Source organism: Protomyctophum parallelum (genome assembly GCF_964188405.1).
Source record: "Protomyctophum parallelum genome assembly, chromosome: 11".
In the NCBI taxonomy this organism is placed as follows: Eukaryota; Metazoa; Chordata; class Actinopteri; order Myctophiformes; family Myctophidae; genus Protomyctophum; species Protomyctophum parallelum.
Genome location: NC_139707.1, coordinates 43,179,611 through 43,204,533, shown reverse-complemented (window position 1 = coordinate 43,204,533; position 24,923 = coordinate 43,179,611). Strand labels below are relative to the sequence as shown.

At 41.8% G+C, this 24,923-nt stretch overlaps 4 protein-coding genes across 8 annotated transcripts; 1 reads left to right on the top strand and 3 right to left on the bottom strand.

The window, feature by feature from the left end:
- Nucleotides 1–1,778: 1,778 nt before the first annotated feature.
- cracdla (cracd like a) lies at nt 1,779–11,260 on the bottom strand. 3 transcript variants are annotated; one of them, XM_083776549.1, is made up of 11 exons: nt 11,194–11,260; nt 8,623–8,730; nt 6,796–6,861; nt 6,236–6,380; nt 5,821–5,956; nt 5,569–5,730; nt 4,690–4,947; nt 3,537–4,602; nt 2,494–3,107; nt 2,242–2,356; nt 1,779–2,142 (listed from the first exon to the last, which is right to left on the bottom strand). In XM_083776549.1, the coding sequence occupies exons 3-11, from the start codon at nt 6,842–6,844 to the stop codon at nt 1,940–1,942; spliced, it is 2,748 nt and encodes a 915-aa protein (XP_083632675.1). In that variant the 5' UTR covers nt 6,845–6,861; nt 8,623–8,730; nt 11,194–11,260; the 3' UTR covers nt 1,779–1,939. The 3 variants fall into 3 exon arrangements, with proteins under 3 accessions (XP_083632675.1, XP_083632676.1, XP_083632677.1); XM_083776551.1 differs by lacking the exon at nt 2,242–2,356 and having other exon boundaries at nt 1,958–2,159; nt 2,557–3,107; XM_083776550.1 differs by lacking the exons at nt 8,623–8,730; nt 11,194–11,260 and having other exon boundaries at nt 6,796–6,887.
- Nucleotides 11,261–11,726: 466 nt separating this feature from the next.
- mitd1 (MIT, microtubule interacting and transport, domain containing 1) lies at nt 11,727–17,827 on the bottom strand. Of its 3 annotated transcripts, none has more exons than XM_083777565.1 (7): nt 17,518–17,827; nt 17,290–17,391; nt 17,040–17,176; nt 13,202–13,288; nt 12,806–12,921; nt 12,375–12,435; nt 11,727–12,265 (listed from the first exon to the last, which is right to left on the bottom strand). In XM_083777565.1, exons 1-7 carry the CDS (start codon nt 17,660–17,662, stop codon nt 12,170–12,172), a joined length of 744 nt encoding a protein of 247 aa, XP_083633691.1. In that variant the 5' UTR covers nt 17,663–17,827; the 3' UTR covers nt 11,727–12,169. The 3 variants fall into 3 exon arrangements, with proteins under 3 accessions (XP_083633691.1, XP_083633692.1, XP_083633693.1); XM_083777566.1 differs by having other exon boundaries at nt 12,407–12,435; XM_083777567.1 differs by lacking the exon at nt 12,375–12,435.
- Nucleotides 17,828–18,033: 206 nt separating this feature from the next.
- On the top strand, nt 18,034–20,880 carry mrpl30 (mitochondrial ribosomal protein L30). The gene is made up of 5 exons (XM_083776448.1): nt 18,034–18,289; nt 18,438–18,512; nt 18,918–19,064; nt 20,112–20,185; nt 20,634–20,880. The coding sequence occupies exons 1-5, from the start codon at nt 18,248–18,250 to the stop codon at nt 20,764–20,766; spliced, it is 471 nt and encodes a 156-aa protein (XP_083632574.1). The 5' UTR covers nt 18,034–18,247; the 3' UTR covers nt 20,767–20,880.
- Nucleotides 20,881–21,114: 234 nt separating this feature from the next.
- txndc9 (thioredoxin domain containing 9) lies at nt 21,115–23,906 on the bottom strand. Its single transcript, XM_083776447.1, has 5 exons — nt 23,839–23,906; nt 23,041–23,259; nt 22,534–22,652; nt 22,040–22,294; nt 21,115–21,748 (listed from the first exon to the last, which is right to left on the bottom strand). Exons 2-5 carry the CDS (start codon nt 23,203–23,205, stop codon nt 21,628–21,630), a joined length of 660 nt encoding a protein of 219 aa, XP_083632573.1. The 5' UTR covers nt 23,206–23,259; nt 23,839–23,906; the 3' UTR covers nt 21,115–21,627.
- Between the last annotated feature and the right edge of the window lie 1,017 nt (nt 23,907–24,923).

Here is a 24,923-nt window from a genome sequence, read left to right as displayed (position 1 = left end):
ACGATTGACACAGTTTTGACGCTTTGTGTATAGGCAACCCAGGCTGACAGAAATCTGTCCTCTGTGAAGCATACCTTTGTTGTGGCTATGCATTTATCCATCAATCTGTCTCTCTGGTCTCTCATTCCCTCATACAGTCTTGTTAGTAACATGTAGCCTATACACTCTTGCTGTAGGACCCATCACATCAAGGGACTTCTGCAGGGTTGCAGGCTTCAGGGTCCAGCATCCACTGCCGTATAGGAGTATAGTGCATATAGTGTGTAGAAGAAGCCGAGTTTGATTTGATGGGGGTGGGGGAGATTGGAGTTCCATACACTGGTCATGCCATTCATGCCATTGTTCATGCAAACTGTTATTCAATCAATCAATCAATCAATCAATCCAACAGATAATATGTGAGTGTTGTCCCAGACTGTTCTGCTTTGGCTTCAGACTTGTCCCACACCTTACACAAAGGATAACAGTTATATGGTCTCGCTCCCCATTGACTCCACATCTGTGTGCTGTGGGTACACTGCTCTGTGCCCTTCAGAGCCACCAGAGGGACACAGAGCACTCCACAGCACCTCTCAACGCACCTGTCTCACAGTTACAAGCTCCCCACCTAAGCGTCTGCAAGGCTACAAGAGCCAGCCCTGTCTGCAGCTCGGCGCCAGTTCATCACCACTCACCAGTCTATGGTTGGTAAAGTTAGACAGCAAGCTGCCAGACTAATAGGTTTAGTCAGAGGATATTAATACATTCTGGGAATACATTTCTTACCAATAATTTTCTTCACCACTGTGTTTGTAAAGGTGTCTACTAACACCTCCCACATTCGTTTCTATTCAGCCACCCTAGGGGAATTTCTGACAGCTGCTGAAAGTTGGGGTACCATTAGCAACCAATATAAGGCCAAATGTTCTAAATTTAATTATACTTTAAGTAGCATATGTGACGTGTCAAGGTTTTCTTTTATGATTCTGAACCCATTCCAAGCATTCGGCCATATCCACTTGCCCAAATGTGCTGACCTTATCACATTTGTAGCTATGGCCACAACGGATATGGTAGTTTTTAGCCCAAAGAGTGTTTAGAAAATGTTGCCTTATATTGGTTGTTAATGGTAAAGAAATTTGAGTAAGTCTGACTTACTGCTTTAAGTATTACATGATATGATTTGACCAATTGCATCATGACTTGATGATTATGAATGTTTGATTTCATTATGAATATGAATTATTTATTATTGCCAATCTATATGTTTATAATTCCAAATATTGTATTTTTCTGTTTACTTTGTACAGCACACATCAATGTTTCAGTAAAGATACAAGAGTTCTCTGTCTCCGCGTCCTCTCCTTATATGGTCAGCCAGACCCGTGACCACCACCACTATCAGTCACTACACCTGAACCGATTACCCAAGACACTCTTTCACAGCCCATTGGAATTCAACCAGGATATCCTTAGCCAGAATAAATAGCCTTCACAGACATTCTTTAATCTTTTAGTGCATTTAGTCATTTCCACATAGGGATAATGCTGTTTTTTTGTGACTTTTCTGCCTTTATTGGATAGTAGCCTACAGTTAAGAAATAGGAAACAGGGAGAGAGAGATGGGGTCGGGGAGTGACATGTAATGCAGCAAAGGTCATCAGGCTCGGGAATCAACCTGTGACTCGCTGACAGGCCTTAACCACTAGGCCATCGGTGCCCCGATGGGCATGATGCATCGCTACACAAGATTTAATATTAGGAATTTTATTGATCAGCAATTACCTAAAACAGCACTCAGATGTTGAATCACCTATACCAAAACATTATATTCATTGTATAATACTTCATGTGGTTAATTTCGTGTAGTCTCTGTTCATAACAAAGAAAGGCTTTTCCTCAAAAATATATACATACTGTATCACTGTAGCACAAGCTAAAAACATCTTGAACTCTATTGTTATTCCATGGACTTATCACTCCAAGCCATTGACTTTCTCTTAGCAAGTTCCATCCAGGAAGGTTGTCTGCTGTTTGACAAGGACTGCAGGGGAGATGACTGCGTAGGTGACGATGACGGCAATGAAGACGGTGAGATATGTTTTCTCAGCCATTTGTCCTCGTGATCAGCTAGCCTCCCTGGAACTTTGGAAGGGCTTGACTCTGAAAGAAACCCTCTCCTTGTTACTCTTTGCACTCTGAACACCAATTTCTACCATTTTCCCCTTACAGGCATCGTTAAGCTGCCCGTTGGCTACGCACCTTGAAGTCTCACTCCTGGCTTCCCCTCTGGATCTCTATCTGAAGTTGTGGTAATAGGTATGGGAAGAGACTTTGCTGGTGTCCTTGCTTCTGTTTGGAGTTTCCTCAGTTCCACCTGTAGAGGTAATAAGATAATAATAAGATAATCTGTGGTGATAGTATTTTATGATGTAGTAGGAAATGGGTAACGCATCACACATCTTAACTCATTTTGCCGCATTGCATTTAATAGTGTGAGTAGTGGTGAAGTACCTTGTTTCCAGATGGAGTAGTCAATTCTGTCTGTTTCTGGAGGAAGGCTGCACGTTCACCTACGGACACTGCCCCAGTTGAAGCAGGAGCTGCTGTTGTTGAAGGGGTATAGCTAGAAACCACGGCCTGAGCTGATGTTGAAGGTCTGGGGTGGGTGGCAGAGCGGAAACTCCTGGTTGTAGGAGGTTGGCTTGAGGAGAGGGTAGATTGTGTCAGTGATGATTGCAATGGTGCCTGTAGTTGTGGTGAACTATGTTGTTCTTTTACAGTTGTCGTCTGTACTTGTGTGATATTTGGTGCCTGTGACTGAGTCACAGTCGGAGCTTCATTTGTTGGCTTTGCTTGTGGTTGCGACGTCGCCTGCATGCTTGTGAAATCTCTGGGCAGTCTGCTTGTCAAGAGCTGCTGAAAGCTCCTGGTCTTTTCCATGGCCATGCTCATCCACGATACCTCAGCCGAAGACTGTGGCACAGTCTCGGGATCCTCCTTGGGCTTTGAGAAGATAGTCTGGTCTTCTGAAGTCACAGCAGGAGTCATGTGAGGATCAGCAGTAGGCGTTTGGATACATTTTACTGGAAGGGCGGAGGAGGAACTAGACTGGGACGGTATTCCATCTAAATAATAAAACAAGTGAGTTAAGACACATTCCGTGCAATAGCTATAGCCTGGGTGCTGTTTTAATGAGCACAAAGGTCCCCTGGGATTGGTAACGTCTTATCACTCCAGAGCGATTATTCTACTTTGTGTGAAGGTTATCTCCCCACAGACACCGTATTACTATCTGATAATAACTAACTATGTGATCAAAGTCTAATCCTGCAGTAACTGAAACCTTTGTTGTTATAATTCTGTTGTAAACCTATAGCACATAGTGTGTGTGTGTGTGTGTGTGTGTGTGTGTGTGTGTGTGTGTGTGTGTGTGTGTGTGCATGCGTGCGTGCGTGCGTGCGTTAGATAAGACAGAAATCCAGGCAAATTTCATACAAAGTAAAAGAGTAATATAATACACTGTAGTGTAGGTTTACTGCTGTGTTCCGACTCACCTGTTTGTCTAAGGGACCATGGGGCACAAGGGTTGCTTGTGGACAGCTTTGCAGATGCAGGGCTATCATTATCTCCTAAATTCTCTCTTGCTTTGCTGTTGCCATATTGCTGGTCAGACAAGAGCGACTTGGGACGGTTGTATGGCACAATGGGGGGGGCTAGCGACCCCACCTCTGCACTATAACGTTTAACTCTGGAGTCAGAAGGTGTTGAGGCCACATCTGACCGAAATTTCAAAGACAGAGAGGTGGTGCGGAGCGTAACACCAAATGCTGTCTTTCCTTCACCCTCTGGGTCCTCTTTTGTTTCCAGTGCATTTTCTACACCCTCCTCTATGGCCTTGACCTCCTCTTTCTCTACAGCTCCCGCATCGACGGCTATCTGCTTCAACGGCATGACTGGTTCACCTTTTTTCTCGGGTCTCTCTCCGTCTTGGCCTTTGGCAGCAATGCCAGAGAAACGGAACAACCCAGAGCCTGGGACTGGCCTCTGCACTCCTGTGGTGGATAGCACCTCTCTCTGACTTTGAACCTGCTGCCGAGCCAAGGCAGACCTGGAAGGCCCCGTGGAGGCCAAACCGGTCGAGAGTTGCCCGGTGGGGCATGAGACAGGGTCATTAGAAGGGGCCTGTGCCTCAAGATCTCCAGGGCCCACACTTTGCTCTTGCTTGTCCGGATGAACAGATGATGACTGTGTCTGTTGGCTGGCTAGTGCATCAGCAGCAGGTCTGTGGGGTTTGTCTCCAAGTAGCTGTGCGGTCACTCTGGCAGTGACGGCTCCCCCAGGTACAGCAGGGTCCTGTTGGGTCAGACGATGATGGAGCAGGGTTTTTGGGGGTTCTTGTTGTGTGTCAGCGGACCTGGGTGTGATGGACAAAGGCTCTGTGGATTTTGACGGTGGACATTGAGATGAAGTCGTGATGTCAATTTGCTCTTTCTCTGTCCCCAGCATCTGGGCAGGGTCAGAGTGCAACTGTGTTATCTCATCGCGAGCGGTCAGTTGTTGTTCCTCGTCCTTCTCAGACACGGAATGATGGGGAGTGTTGTTCAGAGGTCTGCAGTCGGTCTGATCAAAAACAGAAGAAAGTGGTTGAGGGTGTGTTTGCATGTTCATCCTCGCACGTTTATGTGTAAAAGAGAACAATTCACTCACTGCTGGAAGCCTCTTCGCTTTTGCACTGGCCCTCTGGTTTCTGGGTTTGACAGACATACGATGACGTGCTGCAGAGGTATCCAGGCAAGGGGTGAATTGGGCTGGACCGCTGAAGTCCGTTGAAGGGGAAGCTTTGATAGGAGGGGCAGCGGGGATGGCAGAGAGAGGCATGGGGTGAGATGGAGTGACGGGCACAGATTTGATCGATGTGGCTTTAGGGATGGGCGAGAGCAGGCAAGAGGTAGTCTGGGACGTAACCTGAGGAGAAAAGGAAAAATAAAAATGAATTAGGCAAGCACACATGCGCACGCACGCACACACACACACGCACGCACGCACATGCACATGCACACGCACACACACACACACACACACACACACACACACACACACACACACACACACACACACACAATTATACGCTTACCCTAACCATAACAAATACTACCCTATTGCTTACAGTAGCCCTAAAATAATAGATAGATAGGTTTTAGATATAAATAGCAACATATGTTTTTCAAAAACCTTATGAAACTGCAGAATGAATGAATCCATGAATCTAAAATGAATCCAGGTAAGAATGACCCACCAACCAAACATTAGATAAACTTGCCCTCTAACTCTCCTAATAGTAAGATAAGAAAGTGCCTTATCTGTTAACCAGTTGAGACTTGACTTGACTACGTGCTTATTCAAGAATCAAGTTCTCCGGGGAACATTCACGGAAAAAAGCTGACAGTGCCTTGTTTTGCTTCACTTTTTGAGCATGTGGATCAGTTATTTATAGCAAAGGGATTTGATGTAGAGGGGAGAAAATAGCGATACAATTACAGAGCTAACTCAGGTCAAGTTTACTAAGTATAGACGTTGATAAATCACCTTGCTGGAGGTCCCTGTGGTAATGATGTCACCCACTGACATCTCGGAGGGGCTGTGAGGAAGACCGTCATCCTCCGAGCGGCTGCCCAAGTCCTCCGGATGTTTGATTGGCACAATTGCAGGCGGCGGGCCAAAATGCAGTTTCTGCAGCTGAAGCTTCGTCTGGGAAATGCAGAGCAAGGTGTCGTATTATATTACATAGATAGAAGGTCTCTGTTACCAAACAACATGCTGTACAACCAAGAGCTATACCTGCAGGGCTTTGATCTTGCTGTGAACGTTCTCTTGGGACTGGGCGTTTGCCAGTTGAGGATCTGGCAAGACATCATCAGCCATGAAGATGCTGTCATGTGACAGGGCTCGGAATCCCAGAATGCCCTGGGAACACCTGAGGGAGCATGACAAAAGGGGCGGATAGGAAGTCAGCGGAGGAGAGGGGAAAAAAAAAGTGGTACAGGAATATGTACCGCTAAATGGTGCATTTATATAGCGCCTTTATCAGAGATATCAGTTGAAACACAGGGAGTAAGTAAGCAATAACATTGTTGACTGTTGCTAAGGCACTGCTCTCACCAACACAAACTCAAATTACTTGTGTATGTGCAAATATTAATAATGTAATTATACATGGTAATATAGAACAAATAGTCAGATTTAAAACACTCACACTAGATCTTCCTCTGAGCCGAGACCCTCTTCTGGTGTGATGTCACTGGCTGACTGGCTGAGCTTGGTGCTTCTCCCTACATCTACTTTCTTTGTTTTCCCAAAAAGGCGTGTTTTCAGATTCTTCAGCTTGGACTTCTTCTTCCCTGATAGCCCAAAATGCACAACTAATTCATATGCTCTATTTGTATTATAATTGTCACATATCTGAGATATGTTGTGTCACCTTACGTAATTCAACACTGAACGCTGGGTGTGATAACTATGTGCTGCATCTTTTGTATTCAAATGTCCTAGTAGTGTTTTGTTTGTGTTGTGAAAATGTTGAACTTCTCTTGCTTAATTGTTACTGAATTAAAATGTCCCGTTATCCTGTCATAATGTGTTTATTTTGTTTAATCTTTCATGTAAAGCACTTTGAATTGCCTTGTTGAAATGTGCTATACAACTAAACTTGTCTTGCCTTTACAATCAATGTATACTTTATTGTTTTCAAATCTTCAACATATATCTGATTATTCTCTCATGCATTATATATACGTAAATAGCAGAGAATCTCACCTGGAATGTCTTCTGTGTATTCCTCTGTATCCTTTGAGAAAGACTCCATAATTCTGATCAAATGAGCTGAAGCAAAGAAAGGAGGGCAGACATGGACGATTGGACGTCAGTCACGTCACACAGACCCAATGAAAATGAGGCTCAACAGTCACATTATTACCCCCAAAAGCACACTTAGAGTTTTGTAGATGCTGTTGTCACGTGCAATAATCTTATCTACATTGCATGAATGTCCATAGGTGATGTATTCCCTGGCCATTGGAGCACATGTATATTTCCACTTCATGCACCTGTTTCATTGCATTATACCTTGTCTAACACTTGTCTCCACCTGAGCTCAAAGGTTTATTGCCATTATCAGCAATGTGACAAAGCTTTGCCTTGAGGTGTGGTGCGAACACTCTTCTCGGCACATGGAGGTGCTTACAACAGGTATGGATATTAAGACGACAGTAAAAGCCATGCAATGTGAGAAACTATCGGTTAAAGAAAAGGTTTTCACAGTTTATATTACATTTCAGTTTAACATATTTATTATATTATACAATGGCTAAATAGTTACAATATCACTGAGCCGTCCAACTTTCCTGATGTATCATGGGAGTTTTGTACAAAGCAAACCATGCTTGCAGTAGTGTTCCTCGCCTGACAAACCCCAGAACTGGGTTGAAACACTGTGAAGCTGATTGGGAGCAAGATGTAGAGCAGTGTGTCCTTAATTCATGCGGTACTTAACTCACTCTTCACAACACCCTGAGATGAAGTTCTGCATGGAATATACCAATACATAATTTTCTATATAATGTACAAATGAAGTTGTGCTGTCATTCATTGTTTTCCAACACAAGCTCCAAGCTCTTATCTGTGACGTAAATATGATATAGTCCCCTGATAGAAGGTATAGTTTCATCTATCTCCGACCTAGGGTCTGTGCCATGTCAGCAGCCCTGGGCAGTACATTATCTGTGCGGTCAACAGAACCCGATCCTGTTTGGCGTGGATGGCTGCTGATAATACAAGATACAGTATGAGGCTATGAAGAAACATGCAAAGTCCAATGCACACCTTTGCTCTCATCTAGCCTGCTCCACATACAGGCTAGGTTAGAAAAAAAAAACATATTATACTGTAACTCAGTGACAATAAAATATTACTTGTGATATTTTTAACTGTCCTGTGTTGTTGGCCCCAAAACATCCTGCTTTGCAGAGTTGGAGCTTCACCCTATAATAACTATAGCACCATTACCGACTAAAACAGGGGATAATCTCCTGGATTATTAACATTGCAGAGGGATCCTTGTAAGATTTCACACACTATAATCCATAACATAATCTCAATCAATTTCTACCGCAACAACAGAAGTCCGTTGATATTGCATATTGAAGACAAATGCGAACAAATACGTTATTCAGTCTATCGTTATATACTCGTAACAATGTCCGAAAGGGAGTAGGGTGAAGTGTTAAACTTATTTGGCCCCTACCCCCCTGGGTTTTTTTACCCTTATAACTTAATAGTATATATACATTTATAATAACCCGGTTTATCATTGCTTAAAGGAAGACATGAAAATAGAACAATAAAATAAAATAAAAAACAATCTCGGAAAATAGAAATAAAGTCAATACAACTGGTAAAACCAGTACTTTAACTAAATAAGAAATAGAATAAAAGATATATATTTCCAGAGGCCCACAATGGGCTGAATTAGCACAAAGGTGCTAGGACAGACAACCAGTTGTGTTGACTCAGTGCGTCAACACCGCCAAGATGCAAAGACTCACACAAATACATCATGGAAAATGAGTTATTTGGTGTACTTACCAAATGTATATCAGAGTTTCACTGCCGTCCTCTCTCTTTTTGTCAAAGCCGAGGAGTTCTCTTGTCTAGAGGACTATCTTTAGACCGTGGTACGTCTGTTGTCAACATCTGCAGATGGAAGGGGAGACAGAGAGGTACCGTAGGGGGCCAAGGAAGGTAGAAGGAGAGTGAGAAAAATTGACAAGAGGAGAGGGTCACTCCATGGCAGGTTGAACAAAATGCACAGAGAAAATAGAGGACAGTATGAGACTCGCTGAGAGAGAGAGAAGAGAGGAGGAGGAGAGAGAGAGAGAGAGAGAGAGAGAGAGAGAGAGAGAGTCCATTACATTAGTGGTACACTGTGGCCCATTGCGCTAAGCTCCTTATGAAACGCTAACCTGATTTTAGGCCCAGAAATGAGAGTAGAGGGAAAAAAAATAAAGCTCCAGTTGTAAAGAGGGCAGGCATTACTGCTGACTGCTGAGACACAACCAGACCAGACTAACGGGTTGAAAAGCGGCAAGACTGTGAGACACTAAAACTAAAAAAAGACAAGAGATAAAACAAAATATAGAAATCAACAATCACTCAGACAAGAGTCCCAGCAGACATCTGCCTCCTGATTTGCAAAACAAACATAACTTAATATAGGCCTATTTAAATGAACACACATACAGGTAGAATTAACATAATTATATCATTATGTACACAGAATGCATTCATCAGAATGCAATGATTCATGAGGAAAATGGGGGATGGTATAGAGAGAGAAGGGTGTGGCAATGATATGAGCCTATATCGTCATTATTCACCTAATTCAACCATTATGCAGTCAGGTATCTTGCTCATTATATTAATATGGCAACATTTTTGTCTACTCATTCTGTGTCTCAGAGGAGTGCAGTTCAGAAACCCGCCTACCAGTGACATAATCGGTAGGCAGGTTCGGTCAGTTCAAGCAAGATTTATTTTTGATTAATGCAAGAACAATGGCTTCAATTATAGTATGCTAACTTTCCAGGAATAAAATGCCTGGAATTCTCCCTTTTTCATTCTTTTTTAAAGATGGAGTGCCACAATTTTTGTATTTTTCCAGTTTGTCATGTGTCTATGAGGTGACAGTACTTCATTAGACACCCTGGAGTTGTTTTTATGTGCAAAGGTGTATTAACTTTGTATTTAGGGTTTCTTCCTGGAGGGTGAACCCTTGACAGTCAAACGGGCCAATGAAGTAAACAGTAATATAGTGACACCACACTATCAGCCCCTCCCCCTTTATCATACAACTACAGCTGTGGGTGCGGCTTCAGTTCAGGTGGATCACCACCCATCACCACCCACCAGGCAAACCAGGCATACTTAATGAACTGGTGGGCGTGTCCACATAAAAGCATGATTTTAACAAATACTGTACACTTTTTGGAAAAAGTTATCCCCCCTTATATTGTAATAATACCATGATCATGTTTTAGGGTGGTAAAAAATGATGGCACTCCATCTTTAAAGAAATATGTCAGGACTGTTCACAGCCCCTCCTCTGACACAGTAGACAAAAATGGTACCATATATACAGTATATATATATATATATATATATATATATATTCATGAAAAATTTAAAATGTTTTATTCATGAACATTTTTTTATTTATAAAAAAATATTAAAAAACAATATGTAGGAAACAAAAAAATAAAGGGGTATTTACTCGCTGACGAGAGAACAAAGCCTGCACACATCTGAATCACTACATAAAAAATTTACCAAAGTCCTATAAGGCTGCATTTTGCACTATATTATCTTTCTAAACGTAATTTGAGAAGGACAGAATGGAATAGGAACATATTTCTACTGAACGGGGGGGATATAATCAAGAATAAAGAATATAATTTCTGTCCAAAGTGCTCTGCTGTATGTTGTTGAACCTACCATAGAGAGCTTTGTTTTTATTTATTTATAATAAGGAAATAACTCATGACAGTCATGGTAAATTGTAATTATGTCACAGCTAAGGGGCGTTGTAACCATGCTGTCAAGAGTTATTGCATTGATATATTATAAAAACTCAGCTTTGACATCTGGACTGATCCCAACATCCCACATCCATCACAAAAAATATCACAATTTCTAGTCTCAAATCTAGTAGGCTGATGGGCTAACCCCATCAGTTAAATGTCACATGGTCTTGGTGTTAGCTACTGTATATGAAGAAAACTACCCTAGCTTAGTTTGATACTGTGCAATAAACCTGCCCAATGTATAGGTCCGCTGCCCCTTTTCGTAAAATGCAGATTATCAAAATAGTTCAGTTCGTTCGTTTCTGTTGGATTAGAATCTCTTCCTTTCTGATCCCAGATGAGGACATTGCGTATCGAGATTAAGGGCGAATACTAGATAGATAATCTGATCACTATCCTGTCTAACTGAGCACATGCTGCTTCTTGTTCATCCAAGCAATGTTAAATATATTCAAATATATAAAGATATATATTAAAGATAAACACTAAAACTAGTGATTTATAAAAGGTAGTTACTAGTCATTAAAGTATTTGGTGTGAGCCCATCTAAACTCAGGACTATCAATGCCTGTCTGACCTTGTTCACGTCGACATTCCCACCCGGTCTCTTCGGTCTGCCTCCTCCATCAAACTGAAAGTCCTCCCAGCCCGTCTGTCCACCATGGGGTCAAGAGCTTTCAGCCGCTCTGCCCCTACATAGATAGATTTTATTTCGTTCCATAAAAGGAAAAAGGAGTACATACAGACGTACATACATTAATATCCACTAGTGGCCCCTCACCTCTGGAACACCCTCCCCCCTGATATAAGAAACATGGACTCAATCACCTCATTTCAAACCCACCTCAAAACCCACCTGTTTAGGCAGGCCTATGATTGATCTGTGTTTTCTGCTGCAAGCTATACTTTATTGTCTGCTTTTGCTTTTAACTGTGTTTTGTGTCAACTGTTTTTAACTTGTTGTACGGCGACCTTGAGTGCCCTGAAAGACGGCTTATGAATAAAATGTATTTTTAGTCTTATATAGCATAGAAGCAGTGATATAGAAAATGCGTAACTGCTTAATAGTGTATAACTGAAACGTTTCTAACAGTGTTTACAAATTATACATTTATGATTAATTAAGTATTTCTGTATTTATTAATGCTCCGTACAGCTGCACCGCATGCATTAACAGATCATCTTTGGTGATGTGGAAATGACAGGATTTTAAATACAAATGACAATAATAAAGAAAAAAGCAAGAAACAAAGAAACAAGAAGAAAAAAAAAGTTCATAATAAAAGAACCATATTGATCCAACATGAGCTAAACAGTAACCAGAAGTTTAAAATGCAAGTAGCAATTAAAATAATTCCCATACAGTCCACAAAAACCATGTACTCTCAAAATGACAAATTGTTCCTATCAAACGATATGTTCCCGACATTTATCACCCCGTTCTCAGAATGTCAAAGCTATTTATTTTAAGGCACATGGAATAAAAGAAAACAGGGATAGCTGGGGGTTGGTACAACGTCCCAATTAATCCCATTCCAGATTCCTATACATTATCATAGTGTCTTTGTATGTTTAGTGTGAAAAATGTCTACAGAGGTCTCCTGGCACTGCCTCAGGTCGTAGTCACAATATCCAATGGAGAAACGACCCTGCGTGGGGGAGGGAGGGGGGTGGGGGGACAGACAGAAACGGTTGCAGCCATTACAAAGTCAAAATGTTACCATTCATATTCACATAGTCTTAAATGTGATAGCTTACTTTAGGCTTCTTGAAGTAATCAAGTCCTCTACCTATTTTGATGATCCAGCCATTGTCAAACCTATATGGGATGTTATTAGGATTAGGTTACGTGCGGGAACAATCAACCTACAATGAAATGCTTTTTAGGTCAGCCTTTCAGGGGCAGGGCTGTTGTGTTGTGGCTGCATTTTTATCCTTGAGCGACTTGAACTTGGGGGGACGGGGGGGGACGACGACTATAAATTCAAGACAAGTTCACTTTATTATCCTGTGTATTGGAATTTACAATGACTACTTAACTGAAACTGAAAGCTATAACTGCCGACGATAAGAACTTCTTTATTTTTGATGGCATGAATGATGAATAAGACACGTTATGGATGATAATAATTAAGTTGCTCTTAAAACTTGAGTTTTTAATGCTTTTGAGTGGCAGCAGGGAGCCATACCTGATCTCCCTGTCGTGGATGGTGGACGAGTACTGAAGGTCCAGAGACACTCCCCGGGTCTGGAGAGACTGTTTAATATCTTCCAGAGCACTGGTCTGCTGTGTACTATCCACCTGCTGAATAGGACACGTTGTGGTAAAATGGCAGTACGAGAAAATGTATGACACAGTTTGCAAAAATAATCTGTATTCACAGTTCATACTTTGTCGTATGACAACGTGGCATGATGAGAAATAGCCTACAAAGTTTCAAACAATTTGCATTATTTTTATTATTTGCAACTGGTAACTTAGTTATTTCCAGCAAACATTACATTAGGCTTTAGCTGCTGTCTTTTCTATATGACTTAAGAACATACATACAATGATGATGATAGAAGTAAATAAAATGGCCTACTTCATCCTGAGAGGTGAGGAGGTGAATCCTTTCCACCTTACAAGACGCTTTTAGCAGCATCTCACAGAACCGCAAGAAGTTGTACAACTGTGGGAGGAGAGGGTTGCAGGTATGTCAGAATCTCCTCCACGCAATTCTAGCTGGATCAGCCTGATGCAGGGGTGGGAAACTTTGATGATTGAGAGGGCCACTATATTTACACACTCACTCCAGAGGGCCACATTGCATATTGCTGTTGTAGCAAAAAATAGTCGATCTACAAGTAGTAGTAGATTGTAGATCAGCTAATTTTGCAATATTTGAATTAAAATCCTGAATATCTTTTGGCTATTTTTTAATTGGAATCCTGAAAGGTAACCTTTTTATTTTATTTCAAATGCATTTTGTTATAGTTATGTTAACTGTATCAACTAAATACAAATACATTGGACATAAAAAAAAAAGACAATCAATAATATATCAATGTCCGGATATTAACCTGAGGGCCGCATGTGGCCCCCGGGCCGCCAGTTGCCCATGTTGGATTGTATGGTACAGTCAAATGCGCATGTGCAATTTATCTGATAGTCGACTGATATGGGCATATATACTATATGGCCATGCCCCCATTTGTGCCCTTATAAGGAGCAGACAGATTTGTTTGTGCCCGATGCCATGACGACACATTGAGGTTAGACAGCATGAGATCTGCATATATGGAGCTGGCCAGCAACTCTACATCTGACCTCAAACCCTTAGATCTCCATATATGGAGCTGACCTGTTCTGACATTCCATATGTTCATTATGTTGATCCTTCCCCAACCGTCCTTCCTCTTCGATGTCTCCCTTTTGACTGATACCTACCTGTCCATTCAAACTCTAGACGGGCTAGGTTTTTCAATGCTATTGAACAACGATTATGTCTGTGTGTTGGTTCAAAAGAATGTAACCAATGAAAAATATTAAAAAGCACTTTGGACAAAACCTCTTAACTCCTCCAACTGTCTGCTAAAGCAGTTAACTCCACCACCTCTCTCCCTCTCATGCAAGTAATTAGGACCACATGAGGATCTTTCACCATATGCAATGATGCTACAGTCATATTGTACATGAATCAATCATGTGACAATAAAACACGTGGATATCGGGATCCACATTGGATGTCAGTCGTTCCGGACATACCTGTATAGACTCCAAATTTGGGCACGGTTAAGGTTTCTTCTGAGCCCCATTGAATTTATCAAATAAAAAAATCAGTGTTTCCTGCAGGAAAAAGCTTTGGCATGGTGCTGGATGCGCGGGAGGCCTTCTGGCGCGCGCGTCGATAATTTTGATTAATTAATTAATTAATTTTATTAATTAATTAATTAATAAGATTAATAAATGAAGATTAATTTGTATTATTGCTCTTGTATTGCTATTGGGGGACACTGGGCAGGCACTGGGGAGGCACTGGGGAGACACTGGGGAGGCACTCAGGGGCACACTGGGGAGGCACTCAGGGGGACACTGGGGAGGCACTGAGGGGGGCACTGGGGAGGCACTGGGAGGCACTCAGGGAGACACTGGGGAGGCACTCAGGGGAACACTGGGGAGGCACTCAGGGGGACACTGGGAAGGCACTGAGGGGGGCACTGGGGAGGCACTGGGAGGCACTCAGGGAGACACTGGGGAGGCACTCTGGGGCACACTGGGGAGGCACTCAGGGGGACAGCTAAATATGAATTTTCTGTTCATCATTGGTATACAAGAAGCACATCACTACAGAGAATCAGTTTTTCCCCATTGCTATTGTTCCTGTTTTTGTTTTTTTTCTGTTCCTTTTTTTCCCTTTCTTCTATTATTTGAATCATTAAAAAGGTGGGCATAATAAGCTTCGGCTTCAGCCCAAACCTTTTCAGTCACTGTAATTCTGAAACCCCCATTCTGAAATGTACTGTACTGTAAATGACTGAGATAAATAAACTAACTAACTAACTAACACTGGGGAGGCACTGAGGGGGGCACTGGGGAGGCACTGTCCCCTGGGGAGACACTGGGAGGCACTCAGGGAGACACTGGGGAGGCACTCAGGGGAACACTGGGGAGGTACTGGACATTTCATATCACACACACACACACCATGATTCACTAGCCCCCTCAAAAAAAAGGGAAAAAAAGAAAATCTTTTTTTTTTGGCAGCTTGGCATGGCGCGATTTATTTCAAGCATGGCGCAGCGCCATACCAAAAACATTGTGCAGGAAACCCTGAAAATGTATATTTCAGAAAGTATGAAGCATATGCAGAATAAATGAGTAATTAGTGTACATACTTCTGTGGCCTGCTGGCAGTGTACACAAGACACATGATTTAGAGATTAGACAGACACTCTTCTGAGTGGCTCTGCTTTTATAGAGTGTATAGGAATGATGATCACCACAATCAAAACGTTATATGCGGGAGCAGAGTTATTCATTAACCTTATTTCTGGAAGAACAGCTCACTTGACTATCACAAATATATGATCGCGGGGGCAACAGCTCCACCAGAGAGCTCCAGACTTCCCTCTCCAGAGCAACATTAGTGACTTCCTCCTGGGGGATCCCGAGACAATCCAAGGCCAGTGAGTCGATGCGTTTCCTCCAACTGCGCCTTGGTCTGCCCCGGGGGTCTCCTCCCAGTGGGACGTTCCTCGAGGACCTCCCTAGGGAGAGAACCGAGAGGCATCCTAACCAGATGCCCGAACCACCTAAGCTGGCTCCTTTCCAGGCGAAGAAGCAGCGACTCTACTCCGAGTCTCTCTCGTGTCCCTGTCATGGACCCCGTATTTGGGTACAATTCCATAAAATTGATTTAGCTAACCCGTCCAAGTCTGACATCATGAATTCCATATTTGGGCATGGCTAACCTTGGAGATCCACTATGGATATACTGTATACGCATCATGACATCACCAGGCTGACACAGCGTTTTAGTAGAGGCAGCATAAAATGCACTAGTTTCAATCGTCTTTAGGGTTACTCTTTGATGACTTTCAGTCCTCAAAACCCACTAACTCAGCTTTCAAGACCCTCAAGTTGACACATATTTTCATCAAGAGGATGATCTGCAGGACTTCTATCATTGGGATTCTGACAGCTCTCCCTTGACACTACGGTACTCAGGATCCAGACTCCGTTGGCTTTGGGTTAGATAATCTCATTAATTGTATTTAAAGGTATATTCAGTGATTTCACTTAATTCAAATATCACTTATTTTTTTGTTTTATTGTGATAATCCTCCCTACTATAGTGTGCTGGCCATACAAGGAGTTCCTCCCTGTCCCCAGTTAACCCCTGGGGGTCAAAAAACCTTAGGTTTCGTTTTTGACTCTCTATCCTGATTGGACGAAAGGCTGGGTCCCACAGCCAAAAACGAAACCTAAGGTTTTTTGAGTGAAATCACTGAATATACCTTTAATGTATGCAAGAAAAGGAATGTGGAAGGATGTGTCATAATTTATCAAACCAAAATGATAAGCAGCACTCGGGTGGTGCAGTGGTGATGTCCGTTGCCACCACCACGGAGGTTGTTGTGGGTGCGAATCCACTGTGGTTCATTCGGCTTTGTCGGTCATCTATGCGAACACAATTGGCCACAATGTTCGGGCCGTGGGAGGGAAGCTGGGTGGGGAGGGACGATGATACTGGTCATTGTTGCACATACCCCTACGGGCTGGGGCAGCACCTGTCAGCAGGGAGTGTTGGGCGGGAGGAGTAGGACGAAGGTCCTACTTGCTCCCGGTGGGGGCTCCTCATTGGCAGGTCAGTCAGTAGGAACACAGAAATGTGTGTGGAAGGAGGAATTAAAATGCTAAGTGAACATATTAGGCATTACCTGGTGGATGTGTCGTATGTATGGATCTTCCACCCAGACTTCTGTTAGAGTACTGCTGATATATGGTTTGAACAGAGCTTCATAACTGTGACCCGTAGCATCCTCTGCTATTCTGATCTGCTCATGGTATTTCCCATCTGATAAAAACACGGAATACACAACGGGTTAACTACTGAGGACAGAAAGAGTGAAACAAATGTACAGGGGGCACCACTTCATATACATGATCAATAGAATTAAAAAATAATACCTTCTTTCAGCTGGTTGACGTGAACTTTGATCTGCTCTGCTCTATCCATGTAGCTTTTTATCCTCTGTCTGAAGTGCACCTTCTTTGTGTCATCTTTCACTGCTGTGTAGATAGTAGCAGATGAAACGTTAGTTTAGGTAGTACAGGTGTCAAGTGTGTGTGTGTGTGTGTGTGTGTGTGTGTGTGTGTGTGTGTGTGTGTGTGTGTGTGTGTGTGTCTGACTGACACCTTTCAACACATCCATAAGCAACTGGATCCCTTCCTGGTAACAGACAAGGGATTCTTGGAAGCGAGAGCTCTGGTCCAGTTCCACTGCTCGTTTAAGCACAGACACAGCACATGCCTCCATCCCTGACACATGATTCTCGGTCATGATTTCAAAATCAGCCTGTTCGACGGCCGTCAAACGGGAATGTTCATGTTGTTGATGCCACGTTGGAACCCGAAAAAATTAAAACAGGTCTATCTTGGAAGATAACAAATCTGTACTTTGGTTATTGTGCATAAAGTGGTACTTCCTGAAACGTTCGGTCCGTTGTGCGCCTTAAAATCGGGTCCTGAAGGAACATAAAACAAAACATTTCTACTAACCTCGCGTTACCAGCCTTTCCCACTCTCAGACATAATTAACGGTATTGAGTGTTTTTTCCATACCGTCTACATTAGCAAAAACACACTACTTTATTAAAGTTAAGTGGGATAGGATTATTGAGAAGGGAATCATTTCAATGTAACTACCTCTCACTTCCGGTCAAGACAAAAACAGAACACAAACGTGTGTTGTTGTCAGTTCTTACTTCTTCTTACTGTCACGATCTTCGAAAATTAGTTGTACAACTTAGTGTGATGTTAACGTATTTCGTTTCAAATCGGATACTTCACAATTACATTTGATTAATTATTATCTGGATGTTACAGGAGCTGTGGTGGCTGTAACCTTGGCCCCTATAAAGACACTATGGCAATCTTCTGCCGAGGTTTACACACTGGATCAATTACGGTATGTATAGTCTTGTATGAATGAATTTGTATTTTATGTGCTCACTTTGCCGTATCTCAATCTCAACCAAAACTAAGCATTTATGACGTGCTATAATAGTATGCGCCATAAACCATAATAACTGTTGTGTGCCTGTGCATACTTGCAGATGTTGACGAAGGTTACATGTCCTTGGATAGTGTCATTCCGAAGCAAATTTACCAAAGTAAATGTTCGACCAGAGGTGAGTAGCTTTATGTATTATTATTATTAAGCTTCAAGTCTATTTAGAAATAAAACGGTACGGAAATCTAAATCCTATGTGTTTTTTTGTTTAATTAATTAAGTGTTAATGTATTGTATGTATTAACACGTATTTAATCAAACAAATGGAGAAAAAAAACCCAGCTCTATCTCCTGTGTTTATTATTTGTTTGATTTCTTTCCGATTTATGGTATTCCCATATCATAATCATTGCTTGTTCTTAATATCGGAATAGTTTTTACTTTTTGTAACATTTAATGTTTTGTTGAACAATTAATGGAACATAGGCCTATTTGTTTTAACAAAACAATATTATTACAGTAACTATTGCTTCGTTTTAGTTATGCTTGCAGTTGTTCACTGGGATTCCACTGTGCTTTACAGTATTTTGAAGAGAAGTCTAAAGATCATGAGAAGTATGGCGGTGACCCAGAGCAACCTCATAAACTCCACATAGTGACACGGGTCAAAACTGTCAAAGCTCGGCCATACTGGGAGAAGGACATGATTAAGTCCCTTCGCCTTGAAAAGGTATGTGTAACGCCCGGGATTCGAACTCGGGTCTCCCGCGTGAAAGTCCAACATACCAAAGTCTAGAAGACCAGGGGGAGATATTAGACTTTTGAGGCCATCAGGCAGAGGCTCAGAGCCACTCGCCCCCCTTTTGATCTCCCACGGGGAAACCCGATCCGGGTCACGGAAACCAATGTAACGCCCGAAATTCAAACTCGGGTATCCCTCGTTAAAGTCCAACATCTTAACCACTAGACCAAAGGATATCCCTATGGACCGGAGGAGACTTTTGAGGCCATCAGGCAGAGGCTCAGAGCCACTCTGCTACATATGGTCTTTGTGAAGCTTTAATCTAAGGCCCAAACCACACCAATGATTCACCATGCATGCAACCATTATCCTTAATGGCAGTTTCAAGGAGTTGCATTGATGTGACATGTCCTTGAAACTGTTGTTGCAAGGAGTTGCGTCTAGTTGCATTGGTGTGGTTTTGCCTAATAATAGTACAACTAGGACTGTACACTACAGTAGTGTGATTTTCAGTGTTTTATTACACCATGATTACCATGCCTTTTTAAATCGTGGTGAAATCATGGATGCTAGGGACAGGCTACCATAAAAATGTATTACCTAGGCAGCAGACGGCATTAATGGTGGTCTGCTCTGACCAAAACCAAGGACTGTCTAAAGAGGACGAGACGCGAAGACAACATGGCGTCGTACAGGCGACGCCATGTTGCTCCATGGAAGGAAAGAAACATGCGCAATGGGCTATATGCAGCCAACACTTCCGCGTTCAGCTTCCTTGGTCTCAACTGCGCATGTTTCTTTCCTTCCATGGAGCACCATGTGAGCAACATGGCAGCGCCCTTACGATCTTCGCGTCTCGTCCTCTTTAGACAGTCCTTGACCAAAACCAGGAAATGTAGTATTCAAATTCCAAAGGTACCATTTATTTTCATTGGAGTAAGCTCAATTTATGTTCTTTCCCATTGTGTTACACTATACACTTAGATAATCATGGTCTCTTTTAAACTAACTACATTGTTGCTTTCATGTCTTTAGGCGCATACACCTGTTATTCACAAAAACACACCTGCAGTCAACAAGCAATTGAAATTCGTCAAACATCTAGTAAGGTAAGATTTCACTACAACTTGCTTCACTTACTGATGGTACCAAATAGGGATGCACGAAATTCACATATATGTACCTTAAAGCTACCTGATTTATGGCAAAACTTAACTTAAATAATAATCACTGGTCCATTTATTCCGCTCTTTTGAATGCATTAATTGCATACACTATTCGGTGATATTTTCTGCCTATTCGGGCCGAAACCGAATAGGCCGAAAATGCATTTTTAGCCATTTTCTGCAGAATATTTGGTACTAGTGCATCACTAGTACCAAATGTTTCTGTAACCCATAACAAGGAAGATCAAATTAAAGGTGTATTGGTAAAACATTAATTTAATTGACATGGTCAGTAGCATTCTTAATGATTTGTTATTACATCAGCTAAGGATTGTATCTTCACTAATCCTGCTTATTTTCCTGTCCGGTCTACATTTCTGACTTCACTCAGGATCCAGCCACTCAAGACTCCTTATGGCCTCCCTGCTGAAGAGGACATGGCTGACACATACATCAACAGCAATGGAGAACTGGTCGTACGACGGCTCCTTAAACCTATTGAAACCAAGGCTATCGAGTCATAACCCCATATAGGATCTGCCCAATATGCTTACCTTATTAAAACTGTTGCACGACAAAATATAAATCAGGATTTAGTTTTTGTACCATCAGATTACAATAAGTGCTCCATATCTATACATTTGTTTGTGTAGATTTTGTTGTACATACATTTGCAATGGGCCTCGAGATAAATCCGGCATCACGTGACCTCAGAAATGAGAAATCAGTTGGTTAACACGTAATTCAGTATTTAAAATCCGCCCTCAGTTTCTCGTACAAAATGTACATTTTAATACCATTACATCTTTTGAATCTTGGCCGCATGTTAACAAAAGTCCACTCAAAACTGCTAAAAATGACAATGCAGTGAGTAAGCAATCGGTTTCTTTATTAAGTTTAGTATGCACACATCCCAAGTCAAAAGAAAAAAAGTTAAAAGAATTAAAGTTTTCAATGGATGTTTGAACAGATTTGTTTTTTAATCACTAGCGGATGGGCTGTGTTGGGTCCTCTGAAGCCTGATGACAATGTTGCAGACAGAAAATAGACGATCTATAAGACAAGATCTTATACTGTTTTCGGTCAGCCGCTATCAAATTAGATATTACCGTCCGTGGTACAGTAACTTCACCAACAGCAGATGGGATTTTGTCCCAAAAAACCCGATGTAATACAGTTCTAAATAGTCACTGCTTTTCACAAAATTCACAATGCAGGGCTGGACAAAGATATGCCAAAACTGAAAACAAATATAAAAATAATTGTTATATTAACACAGAACCATGGAATAGTTGAGGCACTGACTCGTACAAGTAGAAAGTGAAGGGCTGAAAACTAACGAGGGCCTGTCTCCAAAACATTTTGGATGAGACTGGCAGTGCTTTCTAGTCATCATCAGAACCAGAATCTGATCCACGACCTTTCCCTCGGATGGTCTTCTTTTCTATCTTTGTGAACTTTGAGCCTGGCTTCTTTGTCTGTGACGGAGGCTCCATTCGGTTTCCACTGGGGAGATAAGAAAATAAATAAATGCTATGATTTAGTAGAATTATTATAGCACAGAATTTCCATGACTATATGAATACAATGAATGTGTTTTAGTACCCAAACAAGTGCATGTGCATATTTGCACAAGGTTGCTTATATGATTGGATACTCAATATCAAATAATTCCTTGAATTTACAACTATATGATGCCTTGTTGCTCACTCAGTCCGATTAAAATCGAACCACTCTGGACACAATTGCTGGCGTTAATTTAATTAGGATGCTTTAAAGTTAAAAATATGTGTTTACCTGTAGTTAATTACATCTGCACATCCAAGTCTCCATTCCAACATCTCTGTGGAAAACTCATCCGTGTTTCCCAGGTCAGAAAATCCAACAACATAGTCCTTGGTTTTGCCATCGATCAGCAGGGCCAGGGTAGGAATGGCCTTGATCCGCAGCCGCTCTGAAAGGAATGGCGCTTTCTCCACATTCAGCTTGATGAATTTGGTCTCAACGTGCTTCTTTGCCAGGATAGCCAAGTGTTTGTCCATAATTTTACATCTGCAGGAATAATGGGTGCAATGACAGGATGACGATGCATTGCAAAAAACAAGCGATTCACCACAAAAAATTTTTTTAATTCCCCCAGCATAAACGTGTGCGTATCATATAACCTATGTTCAAATGTAAAAATCCAGCACTGGTGTGGTTATAAAAACGGTTTATTAGTGTTAACTTGATCAGCTGTATGACTGTTGACATTGTTAATAGAAGGAACATGTTTGCCACAAGTTGCTTACCTGAAAGTAGAGTCTCTGTAGAAATGACAGACCATATTCTTACTTTCCTTGGCCTCCCCGAAAAAGTCTTTCTCGCTAGGGATTTCTTTGTACTCTCCATGGCCTTTAGACAGCCATTCCTTGAACAGAAAAATAAAGTGATGGGTAATATAAAACAAGTATCTTCTTGTTCAGAATGTGTACACTTTGTGGAAAAACTGCATTTCATGAGACATAGCCCCATGAAATGCATACCCAGAGAGTGCCCGTGTTATCAGACGATCTAAACTGCCAACAATCTGTGTAAATCACACTACAATAAATCACCTCACAGTGGACAATTACACTCGAAGATCGCTTTGGACAATAGCATCTGTGGGGATGTTTCCCAGCAAAAAAGGTTCTGTGTTCCCCACTTAACAATAAACCTAACACCTAGGCTAAGGTAAGTGGGGAACATATACCTGGGCAACATAGGGATGAACCCCATTTGTGAATATGGATAGTGTGTGAAGCCTTTTCAGATACCTGTTTCTGTTTCTGGCCTTTCTTGAGTGCGTCCAGTCGCCTTTCCTTCAATCTTTCCAATTCCTCTTCATCCAGTTGGTCCAGTTCTCTCAGCTGAGCATCCACCTGCTCCTCCACCAGCTTTGCAGACTGCTCCAACACCTGGGCTAGGATCTGTTGTTCCATAATTATAACCTCTCAGGAGACCGACCGATCGAGTGACTGAAGGATCCAAAGTACCTGGGTGGACAACATTTGAGCCGTTAATTTTAACTCTGTATGCATTGCTGTCAAGAGGAAAGCATGGTCAAGTCTATAGCCATGGACCATGGTCCCCATGACGCTCTTATGACAGTCATGTTTCAGGGCTAGGGTCAGGTCATAACATTTCACACATTTTACCATCCTAATGAACTACGTACAGACAATACTAAGACACAACACAGCTTGCTTACACTGGGTTTGCGATCCCATGGTAACGCAAACACCGGTGCAAAGTGTTTAAAAAAAAAACAAGTAATAAAAGCCATTTAACTAAACCCAGTAACTACCAATGTGCAATAATGTGAATACCCGTGCAAACAAGTTCAAGTACAGTACAACGTCTAGCAAGCGTTAGCTGGACAATGCCTGGTCGCTAGCATTAGCCTAGCGGCCCTAGCTAGTTATAGCTGTAAAAAAGTCCAACAACAACAACAAAATTACCAGTACTACAAATCATAGGCAATGATGTATGTAGATACAGAACTGACAAATTAAGAATTCGGCTATCGTTTAAACAATAAATGTATTAAATTCAATTAGGTTAGAGATGCTCACCAACAACAGACAACAACACACACCGGGTCGGGTCCGCGTAGTGCGCACTGTCTATGGCGTAGGCGTACTAGCAAAGAATGGACTAGAAAGAATCTCCACACCTTTATTTTGAAATCCACCGACCGGAAGTTAAATCGTCCGACTTGACAAACTGACTGAACAGTACACACGCACGCACACACACGCGCGCACACACACACACACACACACACACACACACACACACACACACACACACACACACACACACCTTAGTTAACTCAGATATATCTATGATATTTCGTGTTTAAATGTACTTTTCTTGTATGCTGATACTTACCATCCTTACCAGCTCCAATCCAGCACTGAAAGATCTAGGCTAGGCCTACTCAAAACTTTAAGTAAAAGCATTGCTACTTTTACGTTAAAAAATGTTACTACAGTACAGAAATACTGTTACAAGTACAGGCCTGTATTCAAAAGTGGACTGGAGTAAAAGTAGTTTTTGCTTGTAGATAGGCCATTTTCAGCTGAAGCAAAAAGTGTTTTTTATTAATAGTCTAAATAATAATAATAAAGTATTAAACTAGTAATAACAGTGGAGAAAAAAGTAGAATATTTGCCTTTGAGGTGTAGTAGAGTGCAAGTATAAAAATTAAAAAGTTAAGTGAAAATACATCAAAACTAGAAAAAGTGCCCTTCTGGGCACAGGTCTCCACCAGGAGGATAGGAATATTTAGGAGTAATATAAACATGTTTTTTGTTTGTTTGTTCCAATCTTTGCCAATCTCAGGATGGAATATGGGAAATGGTGCAGATCCGTGTTGATGGCACGCATGCACAATCCACCTGTTGGTGGCGCTATAACAGGGCAATGTGAAATGGGTGGGCTATATTCCTCAGCCTAGTAGGAAAGTGCGTGAAAGGTTTCACGTGAAATTGCACGCTGCGTTCATGATTTGAGGTTTTTTGTTCAAAACAGGCCAATCCTGCAAAATTTGAAAGCCAATGTTAGCCAATTAGGATGGAATCTGAAATATCAGACACATCAGTAGGAAAGTGCGTGAAAGATTTCACGTGAAATTGCACGCTGCGTTCATGATTTG

What these genes read in the sequence shown, in the direction of transcription:
- cracdla (XM_083776549.1), bottom strand. Translation starts at nt 6,844, where the DNA reads ATGGAGTCTTTCTCAAAGGATACAGAGGAATACACAGAAGACATTCCA. An exon ending in GGCTCAGAGGAAGATCTAGT is followed by an intron (nt 5,957 to 6,235) that starts GTGAGTGTTTTA and finishes ATGCTCCCTCAG; the next exon opens with GTGTTCCCAGGGCATTCTGG. An exon ending in CTACTCCATCTGGAAACAAG is followed by an intron (nt 2,357 to 2,493) that starts GTACTTCACCAC and finishes TTACCTCTACAG; the next exon opens with GTGGAACTGAGGAAACTCCA.
- mitd1 (XM_083777565.1), bottom strand. Translation starts at nt 17,662, where the DNA reads ATGACCGAGAATCATGTGTCAGGGATGGAGGCATGTGCTGTGTCTGTG. An exon ending in CGTCAACCAGCTGAAAGAAG is followed by an intron (nt 17,177 to 17,289) that starts GTATTATTTTTT and finishes TGTTTTTATCAG; the next exon opens with ATGGGAAATACCATGAGCAG. An exon ending in ATTACTTCAAGAAGCCTAAA is followed by an intron (nt 12,266 to 12,374) that starts GTAAGCTATCAC and finishes TCCCCCACGCAG; the next exon opens with GGTCGTTTCTCCATTGGATA.
- mrpl30 (XM_083776448.1), top strand. Translation starts at nt 18,248, where the DNA reads ATGGCAATCTTCTGCCGAGGTTTACACACTGGATCAATTACG. An exon ending in TACACACTGGATCAATTACG is followed by an intron (nt 18,290 to 18,437) that starts GTATGTATAGTC and finishes GCATACTTGCAG; the next exon opens with ATGTTGACGAAGGTTACATG. An exon ending in AGTCCCTTCGCCTTGAAAAG is followed by an intron (nt 19,065 to 20,111) that starts GTATGTGTAACG and finishes TCATGTCTTTAG; the next exon opens with GCGCATACACCTGTTATTCA.
- txndc9 (XM_083776447.1), bottom strand. Translation starts at nt 23,205, where the DNA reads ATGGAACAACAGATCCTAGCCCAGGTGTTGGAGCAGTCTGCAAAGCTG. An exon ending in TACAGAGACTCTACTTTCAG is followed by an intron (nt 22,295 to 22,533) that starts GTAAGCAACTTG and finishes TTATTCCTGCAG; the next exon opens with ATGTAAAATTATGGACAAAC. An exon ending in GCAGATGTAATTAACTACAG is followed by an intron (nt 21,749 to 22,039) that starts GTAAACACATAT and finishes TTATCTCCCCAG; the next exon opens with TGGAAACCGAATGGAGCCTC.